This window comes from Drosophila rhopaloa, unplaced genomic scaffold, assembly GCF_018152115.1.
Source record: "Drosophila rhopaloa isolate 14029-0021.01 unplaced genomic scaffold, ASM1815211v1 contig_178, whole genome shotgun sequence".
In the NCBI taxonomy this organism is placed as follows: Eukaryota; Metazoa; Arthropoda; class Insecta; order Diptera; family Drosophilidae; genus Drosophila; species Drosophila rhopaloa.
This window is the reverse complement of record NW_025335059.1, coordinates 2,956,965-2,980,741: the sequence shown is the minus strand read 5'-3', so window position 1 is coordinate 2,980,741 and position 23,777 is coordinate 2,956,965. Positions and strand designations below refer to the sequence as shown.

Genomic DNA, 23,777 nt, shown 5'->3' with positions numbered 1-23,777 from the left:
AGTGGAGGCCGCCCTTTGCCCACTTTTATCTAGAAGAGCGCTAAATTCAAAATGAAACTATAACATCTTACCATTTTACTCATAAGTTGTATTTATTATCGTATTTTAAGCATGTATAACAATGTACAAAACAACAAATCGGCGAAATTGGCTAAACTAAACACGCACTACGAGTATTTACTTATGAGTGGAGTGGCTATCACGCGTCCCTTCTGATTTCTTTTGATTAAACTACGATCTGAGCCTTGATATTAATTAAGTCTACGATGAATGAAATGGTTTGGTGCCTGATGCTGATGCTGGCAGGGATAAGGTGAGAACGATGGCAATACGGGGAGAAACCGCAAACTTCTACAATCGATGTGGATCTTCTACTCCAGCAGGATGAGCCTAAATCGCTTCCTCAGCGAGGAATCGCGAGGAAGTGTGCCTGCCCACTTTTTGAGAGCCGTCAGGACTACGGATCCCATCACCATGACGGCACCCACCATGGAGTAGGCGGTGGGCGTCTCCCCGAAGAAGAGCATCTGCCAGATGAAGGCGAACACGATGTCTGCGCAGCGGGCGATGGCCACCGGTCCGGCCTGCTCAATCTGCAGGGATAAGGTGAGCAGGATCTGTCCAAGGAAACTGAAGACGCCAAGGACCACGACCAGCCAGCGATCCCTTCCACAGCTGGGCCAGCATACCGCTCCAATGGATCCACAAACGATCAGGGTGTAGACCAGGGCAATGGTTCCAAAGTTCGTCATGATCACGGAGAAGTGCAGGTTTTTGAGGGCACGCAGCAGAATATATACGTTGGCGCCAAACAGTGTGGATGAAATGGCGGCCACGGGTCCCCAGATGTCGTACGTTTTTCCAGAGACATCCTCACTTTCTCCAGAATCTCCAAAAACAAAGGGTGGCCGTGTAATCAAGACCACCCCGACCAAAGTCATGTTGATGGTTAGGACATTAAACAGCGTGCATGGCTCTTTTAGGAAGGCCCTCGCGAAAATGGCCACAAAAACGGGCGTGGAGAAGATTATGACACTTGCATCCGCCAGGGGCATGTGCCGGAAGGCGTAGAAACTGAGCATTAGACCCGTGGTGCCCATGAAGCAGCGCAGCAGCAGGATCACCCGCTTGCCCTCCGGAAAAACTGGCTGTCGGGTGTAGATCAGGATGGGAAGCGCCGGCAGAAGGACTCCCACGAAACGGAACGAAGCCAGCTCCATGGGATTCACATCGACCAGTCCCTTGACAATCACCGAGCATAACGAGAAGAAAAGCGAGGAGAGCGTGGCTAGCAGAATGCCTAAATAGGGACAATTGGCGCCCAAACGTCGTTGCAGGCGCTCCAGCCAACGGGGGGCGGGATCTGGGGGCGGGGCGCCCTCCTGGAACTGCTGCAGCTCCAGGTTCTCCGGCATTTCTGAGGTTTCTTCTCTACAATATCAGAATCCTTTTAAAATTTCAGCATCCTGCAAGAGATTTGCGTCAGTGTGTGTGTGTGCATGAGGGGTGTCTAACTTTGTCTCACCTGCACTCAAAAAATCGATTTTTTCGACTACCTCTCCTTATTTACGCTCTGTGTCACTGTATTCCGCCAACTTTTTCGCTGTTTTCACTCGCCCATTGTTTCCCCGCCACCCGTTTCACAGAGTTTTATTCATTGTTCGCTCGCAAAGTCTTCATTTAATTTAACATTTTAAATCTTTTTCCAAACACCGAATCAGAAAAGCCTGAAGACCAGAGATGCCACCCCACGAACTCACACTGGCGTCAATGCTGCCACCTTTTTAAAGGTCCAAAATAACTGTAATAATTTGAATTCATTTTTATTTACCTTTTTTTGTTGGGCAGTACATCTTTTCCTAAGTCTTTTCCAAAAAAAATGTATTAACAAAATCTTCAATAATATTGGCACCAAGTTTATTTAAAAAAACAATTGGCAGGTCAACAAAAAAATAAATAGAATAGTTTTTAACCATTGCAAAGAAACAAAAATTAAAAAAAACATTTACCTAAATAAAGCCTTTTTAAATATTTAAGCTGTATTTTTGAAAAAATTAAATGTTTAAAAACGAAAATTATCACCAGCTTTGCGTTTTTAGATTTATTCAACGAATCTTTTTTACATTACTGGTTTTGTTTTTGTAGCTATTTTTTTTTGAATCGGCTTTTGTTTAGTAAGTTGGCAGGCCCGTTAAAAAGCTATTTATTTCGCCACAAGAAAAACAATGAGCCAGGAATCTGGAGTTGCTACCACCAGGAAATGGGCGATTGTGGCCGCGGGAGTAGGATTAGTTTATGTTCTGGTGAGGAACAGGCAGTCGCTGCTGGGTCCACTGCGTCGGGTTTGGCACTACGGCAGTCCGCTACCCCAGCGTCACATAGAAGTGCTCAACTCCGTCCAGGAAACAACTACACAATGGGTTTTGAATGAACTGAAGAAGTTAGTATTACCCCAATTTTTTTGTCTATCAGAGATTTTTCATTTTGGCTCGTTTTTAGTCACTGCCAGACTTTTAAAGTTCTCGGATTTGACTGCGAATGGATCACCGTGGGCGGGAGCCGGCGACCTGTGGCCCTGCTGCAACTCAGCTCCCATCGGGGTTTGTGCGCCTTGTTCCGCCTCTGTCACATGAAACAAATACCCAAGGGCCTTAGGGAGTTGCTCGAAGACGATGCGGTGATCAAAGTGGGTGTGGCACCGCAGGAGGATGCCATGAAGCTTTCCCATGACTACGGAGTGGGCGTGGCCAGCACCCTGGATCTGCGCTTCCTGTGCGTTATGGCGGGCCACAAGCCAGGAGGATTGGGCAAGCTCTCCCAGACACATCTGAACTATACACTGGATAAGAACTGGCGCCTGGCCTGCTCCAACTGGGAGGCCAAGGAGCTGGAGCCAAAACAGCTTAATTATGCTGCCAATGATGCCCTGGTGGCAGTGGCCATTTATCAAAAGCTGGCCAGGGATTTGGAACCCAAATATTTCTGGCAACGTCGGTCACTGAACGATGATAGCCTGCGCAACAAATTCGAGCCCTTCCTGGACGTGGACTTTACCAAGGGCTTTTCACTCAGCCTGACCGGAAGTGGAGCCACTCGCTCAAAGAGTTGTGGTCCATCCAAAAGCAAAAAATGGCTGCCAAAGAAGCAACCATTCCGGCAAATGGGCACGCGATCCAAGGACTTCTATGACAACTGCCTGCTCCAGGCGCCCGATGGCGAGCTCCTGTGCACAATTGACCGGCGCAAGGCGTCCTGGTATCTCAACCAAAACCTGGGCACGCAGATTAGTGAGGAGCCCTTTACCGTTCGCCTTAATTTCGAACCAGCGGGTCGAGCGGTAGGCGATGTAGGTCGCTACTACCAGACGCCCAAAGAAAACCAGTGCGTAGTATGCGGCGATCGAGATGCCTACATCCGAAAGAATGTAGTGCCTCGGGAATACAGAAAGCATTTTCCCATGGTCATGAAGTCTCATACCTCCCACGACGTGCTCCTCCTTTGTCCCACCTGCCACCAGCTTAGCAACATCTCGGATCTTCGAGTGCGGACGAAACTTGCCGTCCAGTGCGAAGCTCCTTTTAAGTATGGAGACGGATCCGTCAAGTTCCGCGATGATCCGGAGCTCAAGTAAGTCAATGTAGTAATTTAATACCTTCCTATTAGTCTTTTGTTTGAATTTCAATAAATAATACAATTTTCAATTAAATATTCTGAAACAACACAAAATATAAAAAAAAGAATGTACCCAAATTTAACTATCAATTTTGCACCATAAATTTAAAGTCAAACCAAACAGAGCGTAAAAACTTTCCGAATGTCAAAACCAGAACAGACCTTCAGTTTTAAGGTGAATAGTACCACTTGTTATCTTTTCAATCACTCTTTATCAGATTTTTTTTTACTTCATTTCCGAAACATTTTTAAACTAGCTCTGGTAATATGTACATTTCTTAAGGATTTTACAAAAATGCAATTAATTAAAAACATAATTACATAAAAAAGCTTATTATAACCGATGTTTTTAAAAGAGAATATCATGAAGCTCCTACACCTCCTCGGATACTTTGATTAATGAATATAATTTCTTTCCATTTTGTCTTTTAGACGCGTTCAATCCGCTGGCAAGGCACTGCTCTACCATGGCACAAAGATACCGGCTGCTAAGGTGGCCGATATGCAGCGAACCCTTCTCGAATTCTACTCTGATCAAACGGAGGTCACGGAGCAGCTTCTGCGGCAGGCGGCCAGCGTGGAATACCGCGTGGAGAACGCCGACTACTGCCAGCACGGGGAGCGAGTAGTGCAGCAATATCGCGACAAGTTCGGCGGTCTCGTGGAGCTGGAGCGACTGTGGCGAGAGCACTTTCTGCACGCCATGCAGCCCCGCTTCCTGCCCGAACTCTGGAACGTCAACCACAACGCCGATCGGCTGGAGGTCCGGGCTAGCGAGGGACGCGTGGATGAAGCTGATCTTCTGGTGGCCGGATTGGATGCGAAGGTTAAAGTCATATGATGCAGGGTCTTTTTGAGTTTGCCGCCGGCTTTGTACGTTGTATATTTCAATTTCAATAAAAATAAACTAAAATTTGATTTGTGCTAAGGTACGAGACAGGGAAAGGGAGTCACGAGGCAGATGACCATCGCTGGACTAACCTAGCTGACTATAAATATAAAGCTTACAGTATGGGACATTAATACATTATGTACACGCTTAAACCTGGAGCACCTGGATCGAAGTTGAGTGGAGTGTAGTGGCGTGGAGTTACAAGCTAAATGAACTCGAATCCTTCGTACTTATAATCTGACTCGATCCGCATTTCGGGCAGCAGCGTCTTGCCCTTAATATCGAAGGCTGTGATGAAGGTAGCCGTCTTACCATTCAACTCCTCTGACTTAAGAGCCACTATTATGGAGTCATCGGTGCCGGGCAGGAACTTAAAGCTGGAGAAGCCATGCGTAGGCGTTGTATTTTCAGGATCGAGTTGTACGGTCTCGATCTTGGTGAAGCTTTCGTCGGCGGAGACCAGGACATTGCAGCCCATGTGCTCGTCCTTGGTTTCGTTGTACCTGCAGAACATAAAGGGATAAGTAAAGGACTTAAAGAGTGATAGGGGAACACACTTTTCCTTGGAGCAACGTCTGGGCAGGAAAAACCACCGCTGTTTGACATCCGACCAGGTCCCACTCTCGTGGATCATGTAGCCTGGCCAGGTTATCTGTTGGGACTGCAGCCGCAGCTGTTTAAAGTTGTTCACCCAGTTGAGTGACCGCACCTCCCCGGAGGTCGTAATGGCCTTTACGTACATGGGATTGTTGTTCTCGAAGTCGCCCGCACTCGTCGTCCACTCCTTGCCCATGGAGCCGACATATAGTGTTTGCTGCTTCACTGTGGCCCACTCGGACTTGAAGCCCTTGGCACTGTGCCCGTCGCCATCGAGCAGGATCACCCAGGGAATGGGCTTGTCGTTAACTATTTCGTATATCAATCCAGTGCGGTCGTCAAAGCTGAGCAAGCGCCCGTTAAAGGTGACCAACTCGGAGAGCTCCATGCCCCGACCTTTCAGGGCGAATGCAGATTCTAGGGCTGTAGGCGCTCCGTCATCCCAGCTAATCTGGATCTCGGCCCTGGCCACCGTGTAGGTGAGGTAGCCCTTCTTCAGGTAACTGCGCCATGTGAAGCTGCCGTCGCTTTTGGTCACCTTGGAGTTGGTGTCCAAATCGGCGATCATGGCTATCCGGTAGTTGATGACCCCGCCCCGCAGCACCATGGGAGGCGTGAGCGGATAAGTGGCATTGTAGACATGGGCCACCGAGCCACTGTCCCGACTCCAGGCGTCCACAAAGCTTCGCCTCAGCCTGTAGCCGTCGGAGGAGGAATGCGACCCCAGGTTCGCACAGTAAAAGAGCAGGACAAGGCCGAGGGCGCAGGCGATGAGCAGAGCGAAGTGGTAGTTGAAGCGCACCGTTCGATTTCCAATCCGGTAGGTGGGCGTCCGCAGAGCCTTCCGCCAGTCCCGCATGTACATGGCGCGCGGCGAGTGATCTTCCAGATGCATCTGTTGGCACCTCGCACGTCAGCAAGATCTCGGTGATGTGTCCGGATTGTTGTTTGGATGCTGACGGTGTGACCAGCGTAGCCGGGACGCGCAGCTGGTGCAACAGCTGATTGCAGGAGGTGGAGAGGCAATAGCAGAAAATCAGGTGATACCATTTTAATTACATTTCAAATTTAGGGTGACGGCAAACGAACTAAAGGAAATATAAATTAAATCAATTATTTTCTTGAAGTTAGACAAGTGTAAATTAGTAACTTTCATTCAAGCCACTCTATAAATGTTTTACATTTAATTAATTTCAAGATCATTTTTTGCTAGAAAATTGTTAACAGAATTCAAACATACTAAAAGTTTCAGATATATAATAAACCTCAAAAGTAACATATGATATTTAAAATGGTCTACAACAAATATAGAAATATAAATTGAAGCTATAAATATATTTTTCTTTTTTCATATATAACCACTATTTTTAGCTATTTTTAAGCCAGCTCCTTATTTGTAATCGATGGGTGGTCACACCCTGGTCACACTGTTCGCTATCGATATATTTTTATCTCTCTTCTTCTTCAGCAGCACACGTGCTAGCTGCTTGCGCTTTGTTTTTTTTCGCAAATTATTCGTCGTAATTTGCGAAAATGCGCATTGAAACGTGTTATTTTTGCTCCAGCAAGATATACCCAGGCCACGGGGTAAATTTCGTGCGAAATGACTGCAAGGTAGGATTGATTGGCTCTCCTGTTTACATGTGCTCCCATGTTTATTTTGGTTCACTCCATTTTTCCGTAGATCTTCAAATTCTGTCGCGGCAAGTGCCACAAGGCCTTCAAGCGGAAGAAGAATCCCCGCAAGGTCGGATGGACAAAGGCGCACCGCAAGGCCGCCGGCAAGGAGCTGGCCATAGATCCCAGCTTCGAGTTCGAGAAGCGCCGCAATGTGCCCATCAAATATAGCCGCGAGACCTGGCAGAAGGCTCTGGAGGCCATCAAGAGGGTGACGGAGATCAAGGAGAAGCGCACCAGCCACTTTGTCATGGAGCGCCTCCGCAAGGGTCGCCAGATCGAGATCCAGATGGACGTCAAGGATGTGCAGCGCAACATGTCCCTTATCCGCTCCCCGGCCGCCGGGCTCAAGGAGCGCCGCGCCAAGGAGGCGGCGGAGGAGGCTGCCCTCATGGAGGAGGACCTGCCCGAGGAGAAGATCACCTACGTGGATGCGCGCGAGCTCGAGAAGAGGCTCGAGGAGGGAATGGGTATCGAGGATCTGGAGATGTTAGAAGCCTAAGGACGAGTATGCTGATTTTTTTTAGGTTTAAGTTGCTGCTAAAAAATAAACTAAATAAAAACCCCGTGGTAAATAAATGCACGTAGTCTTTGTTTATTTGGGTCATCACTTGTCCACTCCTTCGTCGGATTGCTTTTGATCTGGAGATTCCAGATTAATAGTCACAGGCCCATCGTTTTCTATGTGCACCTGCATGTAGGCTCCGAATTTGCCATCTGTTAAGGGGAAAAGGCATAATTATGAATTATAAAGTCCTGGAGAACCCCAGAATGTGACCCACCTTTAATCTTGTTACTATCGTAGGATTGCCCCAGCCGATCTAGGAAGTGATTGTACAGCTGCTGGGCTTCCTCACCCTTCATGGCCGCCGAGAAATCCGGCTTGTTGCCCTTTAGCCGGTGATACAATGTGAACTGGGAGACGCAGAGCAACTCCAGATTCAGATCTTTGACAGACTTTTGCCACCGCTTGCCCTCCTCCTCAAACAAACGCAGGGCCAAGATCTTGCGGACCCTAAGAAAGTAATCAGAGTACTAAGTAATCTATAGTTCAGCTAATTTTTATCTGAAAGGGAATTACCTACAGATACTCAACATCTTTGGCAGTATCGCTGGCCTTAATCCCCACCAGCACGCACAGCCCCGGCCCAATGGAGGACACCAGCTCGTCCATCACTAGAATAACACTTTAAAGCTATATCCAAGATGGTAACTATTTGATCCATGCATACCCGTCACTTTGGCGGCCTTAACCCTTTGTATAACCGCCCGCATTGCTCTATATTTCTATATATTTACCAGTCAGCTACATATATTAGTTATTTCATTCCAAACAGTGCTGTAAAATTTGCCACTGGCAGTGTTAAAAGCATTAAATTAATTCAAACATTGGCGCCTTTCTTTTGAATAAACATATAACAATATAATTACTATAAAAATAACATTAAGATAATACAGTACAATCAATAATATAATTTGGTTATTTGTTGGGAGAGTCTTTTTGAGCTCGAGGGTTGAATACTTGCTGGCCCTTTGGAAAGATTAAAATTGATCTAAGTAAATGTTAAATTCTAAAAACAAACTCCCTATACAGGCCCACATGCAAATTAGTGGGGGTTATCACTAGTCAGAAATACTCAGATGATGATTACTAAATTTGTATCTCGAAGGAAACCGGGTTTTCAAATTAATTTAGCTTGATTACGATTAGATATGTGATCCTTTTTTGTGAATATTTGTTTTCTGGGAGATACAAAATTAAAAATGTATCATTTTAGTATTTATCACAGCTAGTGAAACCTCTTAATAATGGGTATATTATAGTTAAATTGTTATTGCCCGAGGGGTTACGATATCACAGAGGCGTTGGCGGGGTGCTAAGCTGGAGCTTCATCTCGCACAGCTTCTTGATGTGAACCTGGCCGGTAAGGTCCGCCTGCCGCAGGATTTTTCGGATGTCCGCCAGTCGCTCGTGCTTGTTGGCCAGTAGATAGGCGGACTTGAGCTGCCCAATGTAGATGTAGGAGGAGACCCGCAACTCCACGCTGCTGATGCGTTTGATTAGCCGGTCCAGCATCTGCTTGGTCTCCGGAGCACTGCTGTGCACTGCGGCGTTGATGGCGATCGAGAGGATCTCGTCGGACTCCGCCGAAATGCCTCCTCCGTTGTTGCTCGCAATACAGTCCAGGAGGCGTTCCACTTCGGCAAGGCGCTGATTCCGGGCCAGGTACTTGGCCGTAGCTCCAAACACCTTCACTGCAGCTAGCTTGTAGTCCTGCATAATTCTGGAAAAAAATAATACGTTTTTAAAATTAAGGAGTGGTAGGGCAGGAAATATGTACATGTTAATAAATAGGGAAAAGTTTTTAATATCTTGCTGAAATATGAATATTCATAGGTTATATAGTTGGGCTAAACTTCTTACTTACCCGTACGCTAGGCCGAAGCCTTCGTCTATGTTCTTGCCGCACATTAGGATCAGGATACACAGCTGAATGCGATCTGTGGCGCCTTCAAAGAGAGTTGGCAGAGTACCTCGACTTGACTCCAATCGAATCTTTAAGAGCACAATTGAGTAATATTACAAGTATTTATACATGAAATTCATTCCCTTACCTGCTTTAAAGTTTGTATAGTTTTAAGGGGCATATTTGGGGCTTGTTCTTCTTCGCATTGAGCCAAAAACTTGGCCACCTCCAACTGCCTCCGAATGGTATTGATGTGCCCATTGAGAGCCCTGGCATCCATCTGCATGGCGAAGCAGGCACCTCGAACGCTGGCTCCACTAGTCACGCTGCCCCTTCGAGCTTGCTGCCGCTGCAGATGCTCCCACTCGGACAGATCCAGTTCTCCCTGCAGGTGCATGTGAGCCGAGGTCAGGTGCTGGGCATTTGCCTGCAGTTTTTGGAAGTTCTCGCACTGCAGGGCATAGAACTTCACGCATGTCATGCTGGCCCGAATGGGATCCTTTAGCAAGAGCTGCAATTGGTACAGGGAACTGAGTTGCTGCTGCTGCTCCAAGTGGCGGCAAGTCTGCAGCAGCGGCAGGCGCCAGGCACTCAGTTGGGCGTCGTCCAGCTTTTGTAGTTCATCCATCAAAGCTGGCAGACCTCCATTGACCAGTTGCGGCTGGAAGATATGCTGTATGAAAAGATCCGCCTCCAACTGCTGGTGTTGCCAGTAACGAAGTGCTGCGCGCAACTCTTCACGTCCCATCAGGAAGGTCAGGATGTCGCCGTGACTACCATAGGTGAGCACATAGTGCAGTGACTCCTCAAAGCCGCGTTCCTGCCGACGACTCTCCTCGGTGGCAGCAATTTGACCGCCGTAGTGACCCTTGGCTATATTCTTAAGCCCCGCCAAAGCGTTCATCACGTTTAGAGCCGGTTCTCGAAGAGGACGTTGCTGGACGTATGGCTCTCGACGTCGCGAGAAAAGGGACGCCAATGAGGTATTCGAATTGCGCATGAGGGAGGCCCGGTGAAGAGTCTCAGGTTGAGGCTGAGCCTGTGGCATCGCCGCTATAAGCTGCAATATTTCCTGGAGAAGAGCTGGACCGCGTTGTGGCCGCTTCCTGGGCAGAAGCACAGCCTCTGGGGAAGTGACTCCAAACATGCTCTTGCAAATGCTGCTATTGAGCTGCTCACTGGAAAGTCGAGTCATGCAGTGTGCGAACTTTTCTCGGGCTAAAATATATACCATTTAATTAAACGTCTTAGAGGAACAACGGGTCATTGCTTACCCGCATCGTAGCAGCCGGCTCGGATACAGGCCAGTCCGTGGGCCGCCATTACTCCCGTAGTGGCAAATCCACACTTTAGGTGTACTTCTAGGGCTAATGTCCAGTGTTCCGCCTCCACCAAAGCATCCGCTAGCTTCCGCAGATTGTGGTTGTCCAGTGGTCCGGTTGGGATTAGCGCCTCACAGCCCTGCTGCACCACAGCCATAATGATCTCAGAGTGTTCGCGAATGTTTTCAAACTCTCCTGGAGCGCCGCGAACCTATTAGGATAAATTACTTATTTAAATAGACAGTGAGTTTTTAGTTTTAAACAGTTCATTTACCTTTGCGGCGAAGGCCAGACAGTTAATCATTTTGGCCACCAGACCGTAGTCCACCTCTGGATTTGGCACAATCAGCTTCTCTAGTTTGCGGCAGTGGAAGAGCAGCAGGTCCACGCAACTACGCTGCTCCACATGATTACGTAGGATGGACAAACTGAGAGCCACACTGGGGGCGTGCTCATAGGAGAACTCTTCGCGCAGCAGTTTGTCGTGGGTTATGATACCGCTCAGGCGCCACTTAAAGGTCTCACCCTGTCCCGAAGACCTTGATCCTGATGTTGAGGGCGCACTCCTCTCACTAGAAACCCCATCTCCTTGATCCCGAGGAGCCAAGCTGCCAGCGCAATCGTTGCAGATGCGCACCTCCAACTCGTCGTAAAGTTCTGGTATCTTAATCCGATGGGTGGAGCAGGCGTAGCACACCACCCGTCCGCATCTGCGGCAATGGTGGCGTCGCATCAACATGGTAAAAGCAGCCCGCCGGCAGCACATGCAGTGACTGGCCTCCTCATCCCGCGTCCACTGCATACGATTGGGTGCCTGCTTTGGTACCACGAAGGTGCCACAAAGGGAGTCCAGTGAGTTTTGAACATCAGTGCCCAGAGAACTTGGCTCGGAGGCGGCCCGGACATTGGCCACATGGTAGTCCAGAGCTTTACTGGCATAAATTCGCATAAGGAGGTCTAAACACTCCTGTCCCACAAAGTGATCCTGCTGGTAGGAGTTGAAGTTCAGCAGAATAAATGCTTCCGGTGTGGTTTGTCCCAGTTGAAAGCGGACTTTTCCGGGGGTTCCTCCTGCTCCACTCCCCGAACCCGAACTGGACTGGACATCATAGGCATGTCCCGTTTTTTCGAAGCAGTAGGGACAAGGGCCCTGGGGCTTCTCCTTTTGTAATTTTAAGCGAGCAGCATCCAGCAGCTTTCCCAGCATCTCAAAACGGGCGTTCATTACCAACTGCTCTACGATCAGCAGTGGGTGCCGGAGTAGTTTCCAAAACGGTGACCGCTCTTCGACATCCATTTGACGTAAGAGCTCCAGGGAGAGTTGATAGTTTCTGTACAGACGCGGATCGCGGGCATGACCCTCCAGGTAGTCGATCACCCATTGCAGCAGAGGCAGCGACCTGAACTTATCCTTGTGCGTGTCCAGGAAATTAACCAGCGCGATGGCCGGAAACATCTTGACAATTCCCAGCAAGGACTCGTCCAACTCGTCGCCATCCCGTAGCTCCAAAAGAGAATCCAATAGGGTGAGCAGGCACACCCGTTGCTGACCCGCTGATCCTGCCAGGAAAACCACACGACTCCATTCCAAGCACAAGCCGAATCGCCGCCGTTGCAGCAACTGCTCAAAGATTACGTTCGGAGTCTGGAGACCAAAGTCGTAGGCCTGCGGCCAGCTTTCGAATTGGAGCAGTGCTGACACTCTGGCATATATTGTTATGTCCGACAGCGTGTTCTCTAGTTGGGAACGTAAGAAAGGTGGAATCGACTTAGCTGCATGACGATGCTGTAGAGTCCGTTCTATAAGCTCCTTGGCCTGCTGACTGCTGGGAATGCGGGTGAAGTGCTCCTTCAGAAGGCGTGCACGCAGTCCGAGATTGCTCATGTGAACAACGAGTTGGATGTTACGCGGATCCTTCTCAATAAGTTCCAGAATCAGTTGGTCAACCCGCGAGTTTACTTTCTTAGGAGAATCTGCGTGAAAACAGAGCATTAATAAAAATTATGTTTTAAAATAATATTTTGGTATTTCCTCACCTGTTTGACCACCAATTCCCAGCAGCAACATCTGCAGCAGTTGCTCCTGATCCGACACCAACTGCTCAAGGCTGGCAATGTCCAACTTGTAGGTATTTAAGGCGGCCAGCAGTCGATTGCCGTCATGCATGGAGGCCAGGATCTCCACCTCCGGAAGGTTCACAAGGTGTCCCAGACAAGAGAAGTCCAATCCCGCATCGCCATCTGGAAGATTCCCAAGCTGTATGGCTTGCAATATCTGAGCCAAGAAGCTGGTTGTGCTGGGCTATATAGTTGTGGATAGATTCCTGCTTCTGAGGAGCCACAAGGCGGGGCAATCTCTTAGTGGGTTCTACGCCCAATTGCGGGCAGATGTTTAGCGCAATCACATGCACGAGATTGAGGTGGAGAGCCGCAACACTCGCCTCGATCTCCAGAGGTGTTATGCCGCACTCGTAGATCAGTTCACCGATTACTTCGTATGGATCGTTGCGAAGGAGCTGAGAAGTGTGATACTCTAGGTTGGGATCTCTTAGCTGCAGGAGCCGCGCCAGCTGTTGGACATAAGTGCAGAAACGGGCGTAGTAGTTGTGCCGCGAGCGCAGCTGCTGAAATTGCCCGACGTTGGAACGTAGATCCTGACCATGCGAATATTCAGAAGATTCCTTTCTACAGATCGTTTGAAATGCGGCCTCCCGTTGCAGCTGCAAAGCCAAGACCGACGGCCTGAGTGGATAACTTTTCAGAGAGAGTAGCTCATTTAGTGCAGGTTGCAGGCCAGATCGCTCCAGTAGGCGCATGCACTCACAGAGATTCTGCAGGAGATTCATGGCGCCAATCTCAGAGGAGCCATTGCAGGAAGACGAATCATCGCTGGTCATCTTTTGCTGTTGCTGGCGGCGAATGACCAAAAGCAGGTTGCTGGTTATTTCCCGGTTAAAGCCCAGGTTCACAATCAGGTCGCATATAATTAGGGCATTTAAATTGCGCTCCTCAAACTGCTGCAAGAATGCCTGCTGTCCGTTGGAACTGTGCCGCAGAATAAGACCTTTTAACTCTGAACTTTGTTGCATGCGTTGGGCCTGTGCAAAGTTATCCACAACGCTGATGATCTTGGACAGTTCAAAGCCCTTGGCCGCCACGCCTTTGATCTGCTCCACGGTGGTCTCTCCAGAGTTCGGTTGCTGCGCCTCCAAAGTCTGATAGTTGGTGTAGATGGTCGCCAGTTTCTGCTTTACCAGCTGCTGTTGCTCCATAAACTGCAGCTCACGGTTTAACTGACTACTCTCCAGGTGAAAGGTCTGCAAATTGTGAAAAGAGGAGTATGTACATATATATTACTTGTATTCGAAATCATTGTTGCAAATCATAATTGGCCAACCACAGCTGGTCCAAAAAGATGCCATTTTAGATTTATTTTCTATAATAGCTTAAGTAATTAAATATATTTTTTAATAAGATCAATTGATTTCAGAGGAATTATTTAATTGTTATTACATAAATATTGATAATGATGACAGTCAATACTAAATATAAATTTAAAAATAATTTAAAATACATACAGAAGTAACAACAGCAATAAATGTAAATTGCAAAATACAACCAACAAAAGAGACTCTTATCGCAAGATTTCTAGCCACTCACCTCGATGATCTGCTTCACATCGTTGAAATTCTTTAGGGCCAGCGCCATAATGGCCAGTTGTTCCGGCGTACTGAGTATCTTGGGGATGATAGAGCGCTCAAATGGAGCAGTCACACAAGAACTCTTCCTGCTGCCACTGCCACTAAGCAACTGCGCCCGTGCCCTGTATTGCTCCATTGTGAGCCCACCATCCGTAGAGGATTTTGGAGCCACCGCTCCGCTAAAGCTGGCCGCTCGTCGCTGCTTACGAGCCTTCCTCCGATTAAGACTGGAAGCGTGGTTGCTGCGCTCCCGGCTCTCATCGTCGCTGGAGGCCTTCTCCTTGGCCGTGCTATGGAGTTGGACCAACTGGAGCAACTGTTCCGGCTCCAAAAGGCAGTTGATCGACGGCGCAGACTTGGTCAGCGACTGCTCTATCTTGTGCAGAACACCCAGCTTCCACAGGGCCTCGCTAATAGCATCCACAAGGCGCTGGAACCTTTGTTGGTGCTCCGTGGCGCACTTGTAGTCCTGCGAGTGCAACTTCTTAGTGACAAATGCCTTGAGAAAAGTGAAGAGCGCCTGCAGCGAGGGCGAGCGGCAGATGAATCCATACCGCGTGCGCTGGGTGTGAACAGCGGTTTGACGCGGGGGCGAAGTAACGTCATCGTCCACATACTGCTCGTCATCATCATCCTCGTCGTCCTCCTCCTCTTCCCTTCTCTTTTGTGGGCTTTGCTCAAGCTGCTCCCAGCGAAGAAAAACCAACGCGAAGATGTCTTCCAGTAGGGAGCACAAAGTGCCCAACTGATGCAGTTGCCTCAACTGCCCGGAAAGCTGAACCAGCTTGGCCTTGGTTGTCTGCTCGCCCTCATCCAGAATCACATTGTACACATGGCAAAGGGCTGTGTAGTAGCTCAGAACCTCTACCTCCTGTTGGTATTGACACTTCAGCGCCGGAGTTTGCTGCTGCCACTTGTAGGTCTCTTCGAGTAAGCGAAGCAACTCGTGGTGCTCGCACAAAATTCCGTTCTCGTGGATTAGGGAGAGCACGCCCGGCGACCGTAGTATGGCATCCACTTTGAGTGTTTTGGTCACTTCCCGCGGTCGCAGAAACTTGAGAAGCGCGGTCAGTCGCTGAAAGTCTGCGTAGAAAAATTGATGGACTTCCTGCAGATCCTCCGGCACAGCGCTAACATCGAATTCCGCTAAGTATTTTTCCATGCAACCTATTTCATCCAAAGTCTGGGTTCCCAGTGCAAACTCATTGGCCAGACGAAGGATTAGCAAGGTATTTCTCAGTGTGGGATCTTGGAAGCACTGAAAGTCCTTGATCTGCTGGCACACACTGGCCACAAAATGCTCCCTTTGGCTTAGGGCCAGCCACAAAACCAACTGCTTGGTGGGCGCCGCCTCACTGCACTTTGTCCGCATGGCCAGCTGCTGCTCCTGCAGAAGTTCCTCCAGTAGTTGTCCGTCGCTGCGCGCCAACATTGCCAGCATTAAGTGCTCACTAGTGACTGAATCACCCACCAGCCGAGTCATCAGCTTGTGGAGAAGCGTAGCCGCCTCCAAAATGGTTGCGGGAAAGTTGGCCAGCACACAAAGGGATCGCGGTGATGAGACATCTTCATCTAACAACTGTCGGAGCAAGGTGGCTATTATTTGGCCAATGTGCAGCTTCGAGCGCTCGTGGAGCAACTGCAGCAGCTGCAAGGAGGGATAGGGCGACGTCTGGAGCGCGGATTGCAGTGCGTTCTGGTGGGACTGAATGGCTCCCGTGGCCTTGCCATGGAGCCACTGGATGAAGGTCTATAAGGAATGTGTGTAATTACGTTCGGTCGGCTGAACTAGATCGTTAAACCCACCTCAAAGACCTGCCGCTGATCCTTGGGCAATAGGTCCAGTAGCTGGCTCAGATTCTCCTCCTGCTGGTCGCCCATTGTAGTACACCTGTTGCTCCTCAAGGGACTCCAACGTTCTTCTGAGCTGTGCCTTTCTATTGGGGCTAGTTCATTGTTCGGTCTGCTGACTTCTGAATGGGGCTCACTGGGTGATCTTCCACTGCTGATAATCTGGATCTGGGCTATTGTTGCAGCTCGCCTTTTGTTTTCGCTTGACTAACAGCTGTTCTGGAGTCAGATTTCCACTGTCGAGAGATAACAGCCGCCCACATATTACTTTCGGACGGCCTGGAGTCGATCTTCGGTGCCTTGCGAATGCAATAACAAAGAATTTAGGTGGCTTACGGCTACCAGTGATGAGTGCAAATCGATATCAAAAAAATCGAAGTGCAGTTAGCTAAATTAGGCGGGAAAAGGTTAAAAAAAGCTCTTGGTTGAGCACTGTGGGATAACAGGTGGTTTTTAAGAGTTAATATAATAAAATCCACCTGATAAAGTCACGCTTATGCCACGTCGCAAAAGGCTTGTATTAATTTGAACGCTATCTTAATTTTAAACGTATATTGAGCCCTTAAGAAATTCCTTATCTAATGTTGAAAGCTTAAGGAAATTTTTAAAAAAGGTTACAATTTTTGTACTTAAATATATTTAATATAATCAAGCATACTTTTTGGAATAAGTATTAACGTATATTAATTGGTGGTCTTTAAATATAATTTTTGTTATATAAAATAAATAAAAATAGATATATTAGCTTAATAAAGATCCCGCATCACTACATAAATATTGTTTGCCAAAAGCTCATCTCTAGCCGATTTGCGCCGCAGTTGAATTTAAATTTGGCGCGCAATACCACCCCTCGAAGGCTTTAATTGGATTAGACCAAGTCGGTGCCCAGTCAGTTATTCTCGCTTTCGAGCTAGTTAGATTTCGTCATCGCACTGAACAACATGGGTCTAAAAATCCAAAGTAAGCTCTAGAAAAAGTATAAACAAACAGTTGTTGAGTGTTTGTCTTTTTAGAGATCCTGGTGTTGGGTGGGATTATTGTAGGATTCCTATCTGTCATTGTTATCCTGACGGGCACTCTGCTTAAGACCTCCATTCCTAATGTTTTGGCACCGGAGGAGCGGCTATTTTCATTCGACTATGTGATTGGTAAGTGGTATTTCTAAATGGGATAGGAACATTTAAGACTGATACGAATATATAGACAAACATAGTTATAGGTAGCGGAAATTAACCTAACTAAAATAAACTTTACAATGTAATAAGTTCTGTAATTATTTCATATCTAGTTGGAGCTGGAACTGGAGGCAGCACACTCACCTCTCTGCTCGCCAAGCACAGTAATGGGAGTGTGTTGCTCATCGAGGCTGGAGGACAATTTGGCCTGCTTAGTCGGATTCCTTTGCTGACCACCTTTCAGCAGAAGGGCATCAACGACTGGTCCTTCCTCTCTGTTCCCCAGAAACACTCCTCCAGAGGTCTCATCGAACGGAGGCAGTGCTTGCCGAGGGGCAAAGGACTGGGTGGTTCCGCCAATCTCAACTACATGCTGCACTTCGATGGTCATGGGCCGGACTTCGATTCCTGGCGGGATCTTTACAATCTGAGCGACTGGAGTTGGTCGCAGATGAGATCTTTTATGGCAGCTGCTAAGCCCAAGACCTCGGATATGTTTGAAATCCCGCGACGTTATTCCAAATTAACTGAGGCACTGGACGAGGCTCAGGCGCAGTTTTCCCACAAGGATTGGATCTTTCGACGATCTATGTATAATATTAGGAATGGCCTGCGTCACTCGGTTGTGCAGCAGTTCCTAAATCCAGTGCTTCATCGTTCCAATCTTCGCCTGCTGCCCGAAGCTTTGGTAAAGCGGATTCAACTCTCCTCAAGTCCATTCCCCCATGCCACCTCCGTTCTGGTGGGGATTAAGGATGAGGAGAACAGGGAGCAGGAATTCAGCATTGAGGTGAGGAGAGAGCTAATCCTCTGCACTGGAGCCTACCAAACACCTCAGCTCCTCTTGGCCTCTGGAATCGGAGACATATCCGCATTGAACAAACTTGGAATTCCTGTGCAGCATAGTTTGCCATTGGTCGGTCACAACCTGCACGATCACTTTAACCTTCCACTTTTCGTTTCAATGGGAGTTACTGGACCCACACTAAATCAGAACACGCTCTTGAATCCCATGACACTGATCAACTTCCTTAGCTCTGGAACAGGACCCTTGGGAAACTTTGGAGTGCTGGGAAACGTGGCTAGCTATGGAGAATTAGGATCCTCGCCCTTTGGACTCACCTTCTTTGGCGCCGGTGCCATCGACGAATCTTCGCTGATGTCCATATCCAATTTTAAGGGTCCAGCATTTCGAGCCCTCTTTCCACGTTATTATAACGCCTCCCAGGAGGGATTTGTGGTGATATCCAGCTGTCTGCAGCCAAGGTCACGAGGATCCGTGGGTCTGCTCAACCGCCATATGAGAAGGAATCCATTGATTGATCCAAACTACTTGAGCAGCGAGAAGGATGTGGCCTGCACCATTGCGGCCATTCGAAATGCTGTTGAGGTATTGAAATTCAAGAATTTAAAATGATTTAAGGTTTATTTTTATAAAAATATTGATTTAATTTAATGGTAAATATCTTATATTTTAGCTGATCACTTCCTCCGCCTTCGCTTCACTGCATCCCCGCATCCACTGGCCACGTTTGCAGGAATGCTCCAACTTTGGCCCTTTTGAGCGGGACTTCTTTGAGCAACGACCCTCGGATCACTACTTGGAGTGCCTGATGCGACACATTGGGCTCGGATCGCATCATCCAGGAGGGACATGTGCTTTGGGCAGCGTCGTGGACTCCCAGTTGAGGTAGAACATTTCTCTAAAATAAAACAAGATTAAATCAATTAATTCCCTTTAGATTACATGGTGTATCCAATATGCGGGTGGTGGATGCCAGCGGTATGTATTGGAACATTTAACTTTTCCTACTTTATTAATAAATACCTTATTTGATCCTATCGTTTTACTTCTTACATAAGAAGTTAAGTTTCCACCAAATATATATTATCTTCAAAATATTCATAATTCCATGAAAATTCCATGTGTAAAACGTAATAATTATTTGTGTATTATTTTCTCCAGTCCTGCCCCGTCCCATCTCGGGGAATCCCAACTCGGTGGTGGCCGCCATTGCGCTGAGAGCTGCCTCTTGGATACTGAAGAGCGAACTGCAGGCCGGTGGTTCGAAGTGAATGAAATTCTCTGTGAGATTGTTACAAATGCGTTCAAGTTGGGGGACATCCACACTGAACCAAAGTTAGCCTTAAAATTTATTTTATTTTTAAACATTAAATTGCTAAAACTCTTAAAAAATACTTTCCATTTGTAATATTCGATGATTTATTTAAGTTTTTATTAAGTTTTTAAATTTATTTAAATTTAAATTATTTACAAGTTTACGCATTTTAAAAAGTTGTCTTAAGAAGATTAATATTCGTTTAAAATTCGTTTAACGAAAACATTTATTTAAAATCCCATTTAATTTACTTCTTTATTAAAGTTTTTAAATTTGTAATATGTTTAAAAAACATGTAGTAATTTTTGTTGAGTGTTGTGTCGATTGGTCCCGCCGTTTCGCCGGTGATCTTGCACTTGATCCCGCTCCGCCTCCGCTGCAGTTCTCCTGGCTCTCTGCCAGGTGGTTCTGTGAATGACTATATACGTAGTAAACCTCTGGCGGCGCATGGCACTCAGTTCTTGTGCAACTACAATCCGCATCAGTAAAAATTCCGAGAGTCCCAATTAGGCGTTACATTTCGGCTCCGGCAGTGGGAAATGCCGATTCGCAGTGAGACCTCCGGGATTTCGCTGTGATTGGTGTCGAGATTAAGTCGCGTCTCTGGGTTCTTGGTGAATTTTCGGAAGATCAGTTTGCGTGCAGGGTGACATAATTTGTACAAGGAGGATCCGTGCCGATCTTAGTAAAAATTGTGCCAGTGGTCCAGGCGAGCGATGATCAATGGGACGTACCCGGAACTGGAGACGGAGGTGTCGTAATTCCCCCGCCCGCCGGCTTAACTAAAGATAGTCGCTGCCCCGTGCCCCCGAAACTAAATTACCCCACAATTGATAATTGAGCGGAATTGAATTGAATCACAGCCGCCTAAGCAGAGGCACCCAAATCTGGACAGCACATGGGCACAGTGAGCCACCGACGGACCTGAGAGGCGGACATATCCCATCCAGCTGCCGATCTCCAACGTAGTTAGTCACCATGTCGAGCATCGATGAGATTCTGGGCGAGCTGCAGCGCTTCGCCTGGCCAGATTATGTGGCCTTTGTTTCAATGTTCCTGCTCTGCATCGGGATTGGAATTTACTTTGGGTTCATGAACAAGTCCGTCTCCGAGGATGATTACATGCTGGGCGGGCGCAAGATGTTGGTCATACCCATCGCCTTCTCTCTGGTGGCCAGCTTTGTATCCGGAATCACACTGCTCGGGCTTCCCACGGAGGTGTACTCCTATGGTGTCCAGTACCTCTACGTGGCCTGCGGAGTAATCGGAATGGGCGTGGTGATGGGCGTGTTTTACCTACCCGTTTTCCACGACCTGAACATCACCTCCACCTACGAGGTAAGCTTGTTTCTTGGGATATGATTCAGTGGATTAATCTAAATTCTCTTTGGATTCTGGACAGTATCTGGAGGTTCGCTACGATCGGAGGTTACGCCTGTACGGATCCATTATGTTTGCCGTTATGAATGTGAGTATTTGGGCGAGTCTTATTAGTCGGTAGCCTCCAATTATTGACTTGCCTCATTGTTCATTTATCTATCTATTAATCTTATGTACTCCGTTATCCCAAAACAATTAAGTTAAGCAAAGGCATTTTAATTTTTGTATTTTTTAATGACTTAAAAACACTTGACATTCTTCGAGTCTCTAAAAAAAATAAAAAACCATACATCTCTCATTATTGGAAATGATTCAGAGTTCAGGTGTTCTACCCAATAATGGAAATTTAATATTTATACTTTGCTCAATAGAAGTTAATACTTTACACTTTCGACTTCTTTACTAATGACATGAATTTTAAAGGTGGCCTATCTGCCCATCGTGATCTATGTACCGGCGCTGGCCTTCAACCAGGTGACGGGGATTGGGGTCCATACGATCACTCCGATCGTGTGCATCATCTGCGTCTTCTACACGAGTCTTGGTGGCCTAAAGGCAGTGGTCTGGACGGACGTGGTCCAGGCGGTGTCCATGCTGGGGGCACTGTTCCTAGTGGCAATCAAGGGTACCCGTGATATTGGAGGACCCGGAGTGGTTCTGGAGCGGGCTTGGAACTCGGATCGTCTAGAAGCACCGGAGTAAGTATGATAGTAATATAGTAATAGTAAAACTATCATTGTAATGGCTTCCATTTACTCTGGATTTCAGTCTCAGTTTCGATCCAACAGTGCGCCACACGTTTTGGTGTCTATTTTTTGGAGGCATCGTCTACTGGACGCAGACAAACGCCGTTTCCCAGAATATGATCCAGCGGTATCTGTCGCTTCCGACCCTCGGTGATGCTCGAAAAGCGCTCTGCATCTTCTGTGTCGGCGTGCTCATCCTAATGGCGCTCTGTGGCTACAATGGACTACTTATCTACGCCACCTACCAAAACTGTGATCCCCTAACGACCAAGGTAAGTGTTCCAGTGGCCCAAATCATAATTATACTTTATTTAACATCGATATTACATTTCAATTCCAGCTGGCCAAGGCTCGAGATCAACTCCTGCCACTCTTTGTGATGGAGACCCTGGGCGAACTGCCTGGCATGACCGGACTCTTCATCGCCGGTGTCTTTAGTGCCGCCCTGAGTTCCCTATCCACCTGCCTTAACTCCATGTCCGCCGTGGTGCTGGAGGACTTCGTCAAGCCTTACGTGAAGCAGCCTCTCTCCAGCTCGGCGACGAATTGGATCATGCGCTTGGTGGTCGTCGGGGTGGGAGCCCTCTGTGTGTGCCTGGTCTACGTGGTGGAGCACATGGGCACCGTCCTCCAGTTGACCATGAGCCTGGAGGCGATCACAAACGGTCCACTTTTCGGCATCTTCACTATGGGTGTTTTTCTACCCTGGATCAATGGAAACGTGAGTTTAATTTAACTTTACGTTAATATTTTATTCCTATTTAAAAAATACTTAACACTTGTTTTCTCAGAATATATTAAATTAGTAAATAATCTTGGCGCGCCAAAGTTTATATACCCTGTTACAAAAATTAAATATTCTATATTTCGATTTCGGTAAAGGTAGGCCGATTTTTATACATTTTCTATGGCAGTCTTATGATATAGTCGTACGAGTTTTATAAAAGTAAAACCCTATTTCTAAAATTGCTGAAGAATACAATGTAATGAAAAATCGACAAACAATCTTTCGAACACTGATTTTTAGAGAATTAAACCACAGTCATTTTACAGTATGCCACTTTGAAATCGGATGTCTGTAAGAAAAGGTGGAAGTGCAGTTTTTGAGACCTTTCTGCAAAGCCATTAAAAATTAAAATCGACCTAAAAATATAAACCCAGAACACAGATTTTTACAAAATTTAGCCACCATCATTTAGAAGTATTCATTTTGGTAATCGGATGTCTGGAAGAAAAGTTATGGGCTTAGAAGTCTAGTTTTTGGACACTTTTTCTGGGAAGCCATTTTTCGAAAATTTGGAAAGGGGGAACATCATAAAAATGACGAAAAATCGACCCAAAAATATAAACAAAGATCTGAATACAGATCTTTACAGGATTAAACCACAATCATTTTAAAGTATGGCACTTTGAAATCGGATGCCTTTAAGAAAAGTTATGGACTTACAAGTGTAGTTTTTAGACTGGAAAATAATCAAAACATTATTCTATATTTATTTTTCAGAGCGCTTTACTCGGCGGAATTATGGGTGTGATAGCCATGTCCTGGGTGAGTTTGAATGCTCAGTGGGCAATCGCTTCTGGAGCCATTAGTTACCATACGAAACCACTGAATGTGGAACAGTGCGACTACAGCTTTAACGTAACCACCAGTCTGGCCAACACAACTCACCTGGTTGCAACTACACAGTAAGAGAAGATATTGCATTTAATAAACAATTTCTCATGATCCTTGAAAACCACAGGGATGTCTTTCCGCTTTACCGAATCTCTTATATGTGGTACACGACCTTTGGAGCCTCCATCACCATTATCGTAGCGCTGCTCGGCACCCTGGTGTTTGGCAAAAATAATCCCAACAAGGTGGATCCAGTGCTGCTCACTCCCTGCATACGAAAGTTTTTTACCTTTGGCTCCGAAAAGCCCATGGTGAGTATAGTGGATCTGACCTAAGGTAGACTGGAATTAAAGTGTCTTTCAACAGGATGCGTACAAGCCCGACATTCCACTTCAGCACAAGCTCCGCCCCGACGAGGTGGCTTTATGATCATCCAAATTCGAACCCAACGCCTAATTCTAAAGCTTGGTAAATGTTTTCATTTTAACCTAAACAATTTAGATCCCTACTGCATTATTTAAATAAAATATTACATTTTTTTAGTGTTTATAGTTTTGA

General features: G+C 47.0%; 8 protein-coding genes across 10 annotated transcripts; 4 read left to right on the top strand and 4 right to left on the bottom strand.

Moving 5' to 3' along the window:
- Window positions 1-67: 67 nt before the first annotated feature.
- On the bottom strand, window positions 68-1,754 carry LOC108043973 (solute carrier family 35 member G1). Its single transcript, XM_017122811.1, has 2 exons — window positions 1,526-1,754; window positions 68-1,466 (listed from the first exon to the last, which is right to left on the bottom strand). The coding sequence occupies exon 2, from the start codon at window positions 1,413-1,415 to the stop codon at window positions 372-374; it is 1,044 nt and encodes a 347-aa protein (XP_016978300.1). The 5' UTR covers window positions 1,416-1,466; window positions 1,526-1,754; the 3' UTR covers window positions 68-371.
- A 415-nt stretch (window positions 1,755-2,169) lies between these two features.
- LOC108043983 (exonuclease 3'-5' domain-containing protein 2) lies at window positions 2,170-4,590 on the top strand. Its single transcript, XM_017122825.1, has 3 exons — window positions 2,170-2,440; window positions 2,500-3,627; window positions 4,105-4,590. The coding sequence occupies exons 1-3, from the start codon at window positions 2,226-2,228 to the stop codon at window positions 4,511-4,513; spliced, it is 1,752 nt and encodes a 583-aa protein (XP_016978314.1). The 5' UTR covers window positions 2,170-2,225; the 3' UTR covers window positions 4,514-4,590.
- On the bottom strand, window positions 4,523-6,215 carry LOC108043984 (apyrase). Its single transcript, XM_017122826.2, has 2 exons — window positions 5,122-6,215; window positions 4,523-5,067 (listed from the first exon to the last, which is right to left on the bottom strand). The coding sequence occupies exons 1-2, from the start codon at window positions 6,054-6,056 to the stop codon at window positions 4,770-4,772; spliced, it is 1,233 nt and encodes a 410-aa protein (XP_016978315.1). The 5' UTR covers window positions 6,057-6,215; the 3' UTR covers window positions 4,523-4,769.
- A 389-nt stretch (window positions 6,216-6,604) lies between these two features.
- Window positions 6,605-7,417, top strand: LOC108043977 (probable ribosome biogenesis protein RLP24). The gene is made up of 2 exons (XM_017122818.2): window positions 6,605-6,775; window positions 6,846-7,417. Exons 1-2 carry the CDS (start codon window positions 6,695-6,697, stop codon window positions 7,338-7,340), a joined length of 576 nt encoding a protein of 191 aa, XP_016978307.1. The 5' UTR covers window positions 6,605-6,694; the 3' UTR covers window positions 7,341-7,417.
- LOC108043978 (D-aminoacyl-tRNA deacylase) lies at window positions 7,414-8,172 on the bottom strand. Of its 3 annotated transcripts, none has more exons than XM_017122820.2 (4): window positions 8,071-8,172; window positions 7,920-8,014; window positions 7,621-7,853; window positions 7,414-7,555 (listed from the first exon to the last, which is right to left on the bottom strand). In XM_017122820.2, the coding sequence occupies exons 2-4, from the start codon at window positions 7,934-7,936 to the stop codon at window positions 7,446-7,448; spliced, it is 360 nt and encodes a 119-aa protein (XP_016978309.1). In that variant the 5' UTR covers window positions 7,937-8,014; window positions 8,071-8,172; the 3' UTR covers window positions 7,414-7,445. The 3 variants fall into 3 exon arrangements, with proteins under 3 accessions (XP_016978309.1, XP_016978308.1, XP_016978310.1); XM_017122819.2 differs by having other exon boundaries at window positions 7,924-8,014; XM_017122821.2 differs by lacking the exon at window positions 7,414-7,555 and having other exon boundaries at window positions 7,751-7,853.
- Window positions 8,173-8,239: 67 nt separating this feature from the next.
- LOC108043976 (zinc finger FYVE domain-containing protein 26 homolog) lies at window positions 8,240-16,512 on the bottom strand. Its single transcript, XM_017122817.2, is given in 9 exon segments — window positions 8,240-9,123; window positions 9,268-9,395; window positions 9,455-10,524; window positions 10,581-10,839; window positions 10,903-12,602; window positions 12,666-12,912; window positions 12,914-13,945; window positions 14,289-16,079; window positions 16,136-16,512. Coding segments are annotated over 9 exon segments (6,732 nt in total). The 5' UTR covers window positions 16,211-16,512; the 3' UTR covers window positions 8,240-8,693.
- A 604-nt stretch (window positions 16,513-17,116) lies between these two features.
- LOC108043980 (neither inactivation nor afterpotential protein G) lies at window positions 17,117-19,760 on the top strand. The gene is made up of 6 exons (XM_017122823.2): window positions 17,117-17,140; window positions 17,194-17,328; window positions 17,469-18,745; window positions 18,834-19,045; window positions 19,098-19,138; window positions 19,322-19,760. The coding sequence occupies exons 1-6, from the start codon at window positions 17,122-17,124 to the stop codon at window positions 19,429-19,431; spliced, it is 1,794 nt and encodes a 597-aa protein (XP_016978312.2). The 5' UTR covers window positions 17,117-17,121; the 3' UTR covers window positions 19,432-19,760.
- A 190-nt stretch (window positions 19,761-19,950) lies between these two features.
- On the top strand, window positions 19,951-23,764 carry LOC108043982 (sodium-coupled monocarboxylate transporter 1). The gene is made up of 8 exons (XM_017122824.2): window positions 19,951-20,813; window positions 20,878-20,943; window positions 21,279-21,553; window positions 21,624-21,873; window positions 21,942-22,322; window positions 23,106-23,290; window positions 23,347-23,530; window positions 23,586-23,764. Exons 1-8 carry the CDS (start codon window positions 20,454-20,456, stop codon window positions 23,646-23,648), a joined length of 1,764 nt encoding a protein of 587 aa, XP_016978313.1. The 5' UTR covers window positions 19,951-20,453; the 3' UTR covers window positions 23,649-23,764.
- The last annotated feature ends 13 nt before the right edge of the window (window positions 23,765-23,777 follow it).

Bases quoted from the DNA above. Each gene is read 5' to 3' on its own strand.
- LOC108043973 (XM_017122811.1), bottom strand. From the start codon at position 1,415: ATGCCGGAGAACCTGGAGCTGCAGCAGTTCCAGGAGGGCGCCCCGCCC.
- LOC108043983 (XM_017122825.1), top strand. From the start codon at position 2,226: ATGAGCCAGGAATCTGGAGTTGCTACCACCAGGAAATGGGCGATTGTG. The intron at 2,441-2,499 runs GTTAGTATTACC...GCTCGTTTTTAG, and splicing joins GTTTTGAATGAACTGAAGAA to TCACTGCCAGACTTTTAAAG. The intron at 3,628-4,104 runs GTAAGTCAATGT...TTTGTCTTTTAG, and splicing joins CGCGATGATCCGGAGCTCAA to ACGCGTTCAATCCGCTGGCA.
- LOC108043984 (XM_017122826.2), bottom strand. From the start codon at position 6,056: ATGCATCTGGAAGATCACTCGCCGCGCGCCATGTACATGCGGGACTGG. The intron at 5,068-5,121 runs GTGTGTTCCCCT...TATGTTCTGCAG, and splicing joins AGACGTTGCTCCAAGGAAAA to GTACAACGAAACCAAGGACG.
- LOC108043977 (XM_017122818.2), top strand. From the start codon at position 6,695: ATGCGCATTGAAACGTGTTATTTTTGCTCCAGCAAGATATACCCAGGC. The intron at 6,776-6,845 runs GTAGGATTGATT...ATTTTTCCGTAG, and splicing joins TCGTGCGAAATGACTGCAAG to ATCTTCAAATTCTGTCGCGG.
- LOC108043978 (XM_017122819.2), bottom strand. From the start codon at position 8,113: ATGCGGGCGGTTATACAAAGGGTTAAGGCCGCCAAAGTGACGG. The intron at 8,015-8,070 runs GTATGCATGGAT...GTGTTATTCTAG, and splicing joins TAAGGCCGCCAAAGTGACGG to TGATGGACGAGCTGGTGTCC. The intron at 7,854-7,923 runs GTAGGTAATTCC...TTACTTTCTTAG, and splicing joins GCCAAAGATGTTGAGTATCT to GGTCCGCAAGATCTTGGCCC.
- LOC108043980 (XM_017122823.2), top strand. The intron at 17,329-17,468 runs GTAAGTGGTATT...TTTCATATCTAG, and splicing joins TTCATTCGACTATGTGATTG to TTGGAGCTGGAACTGGAGGC. The intron at 19,046-19,097 runs GTAGAACATTTC...AATTCCCTTTAG, and splicing joins GTCGTGGACTCCCAGTTGAG to ATTACATGGTGTATCCAATA.
- LOC108043982 (XM_017122824.2), top strand. From the start codon at position 20,454: ATGTCGAGCATCGATGAGATTCTGGGCGAGCTGCAGCGCTTCGCCTGG. The intron at 20,944-21,278 runs GTGAGTATTTGG...TGAATTTTAAAG, and splicing joins TTATGTTTGCCGTTATGAAT to GTGGCCTATCTGCCCATCGT. The intron at 23,291-23,346 runs GTAAGAGAAGAT...TGAAAACCACAG, and splicing joins CACCTGGTTGCAACTACACA to GGATGTCTTTCCGCTTTACC.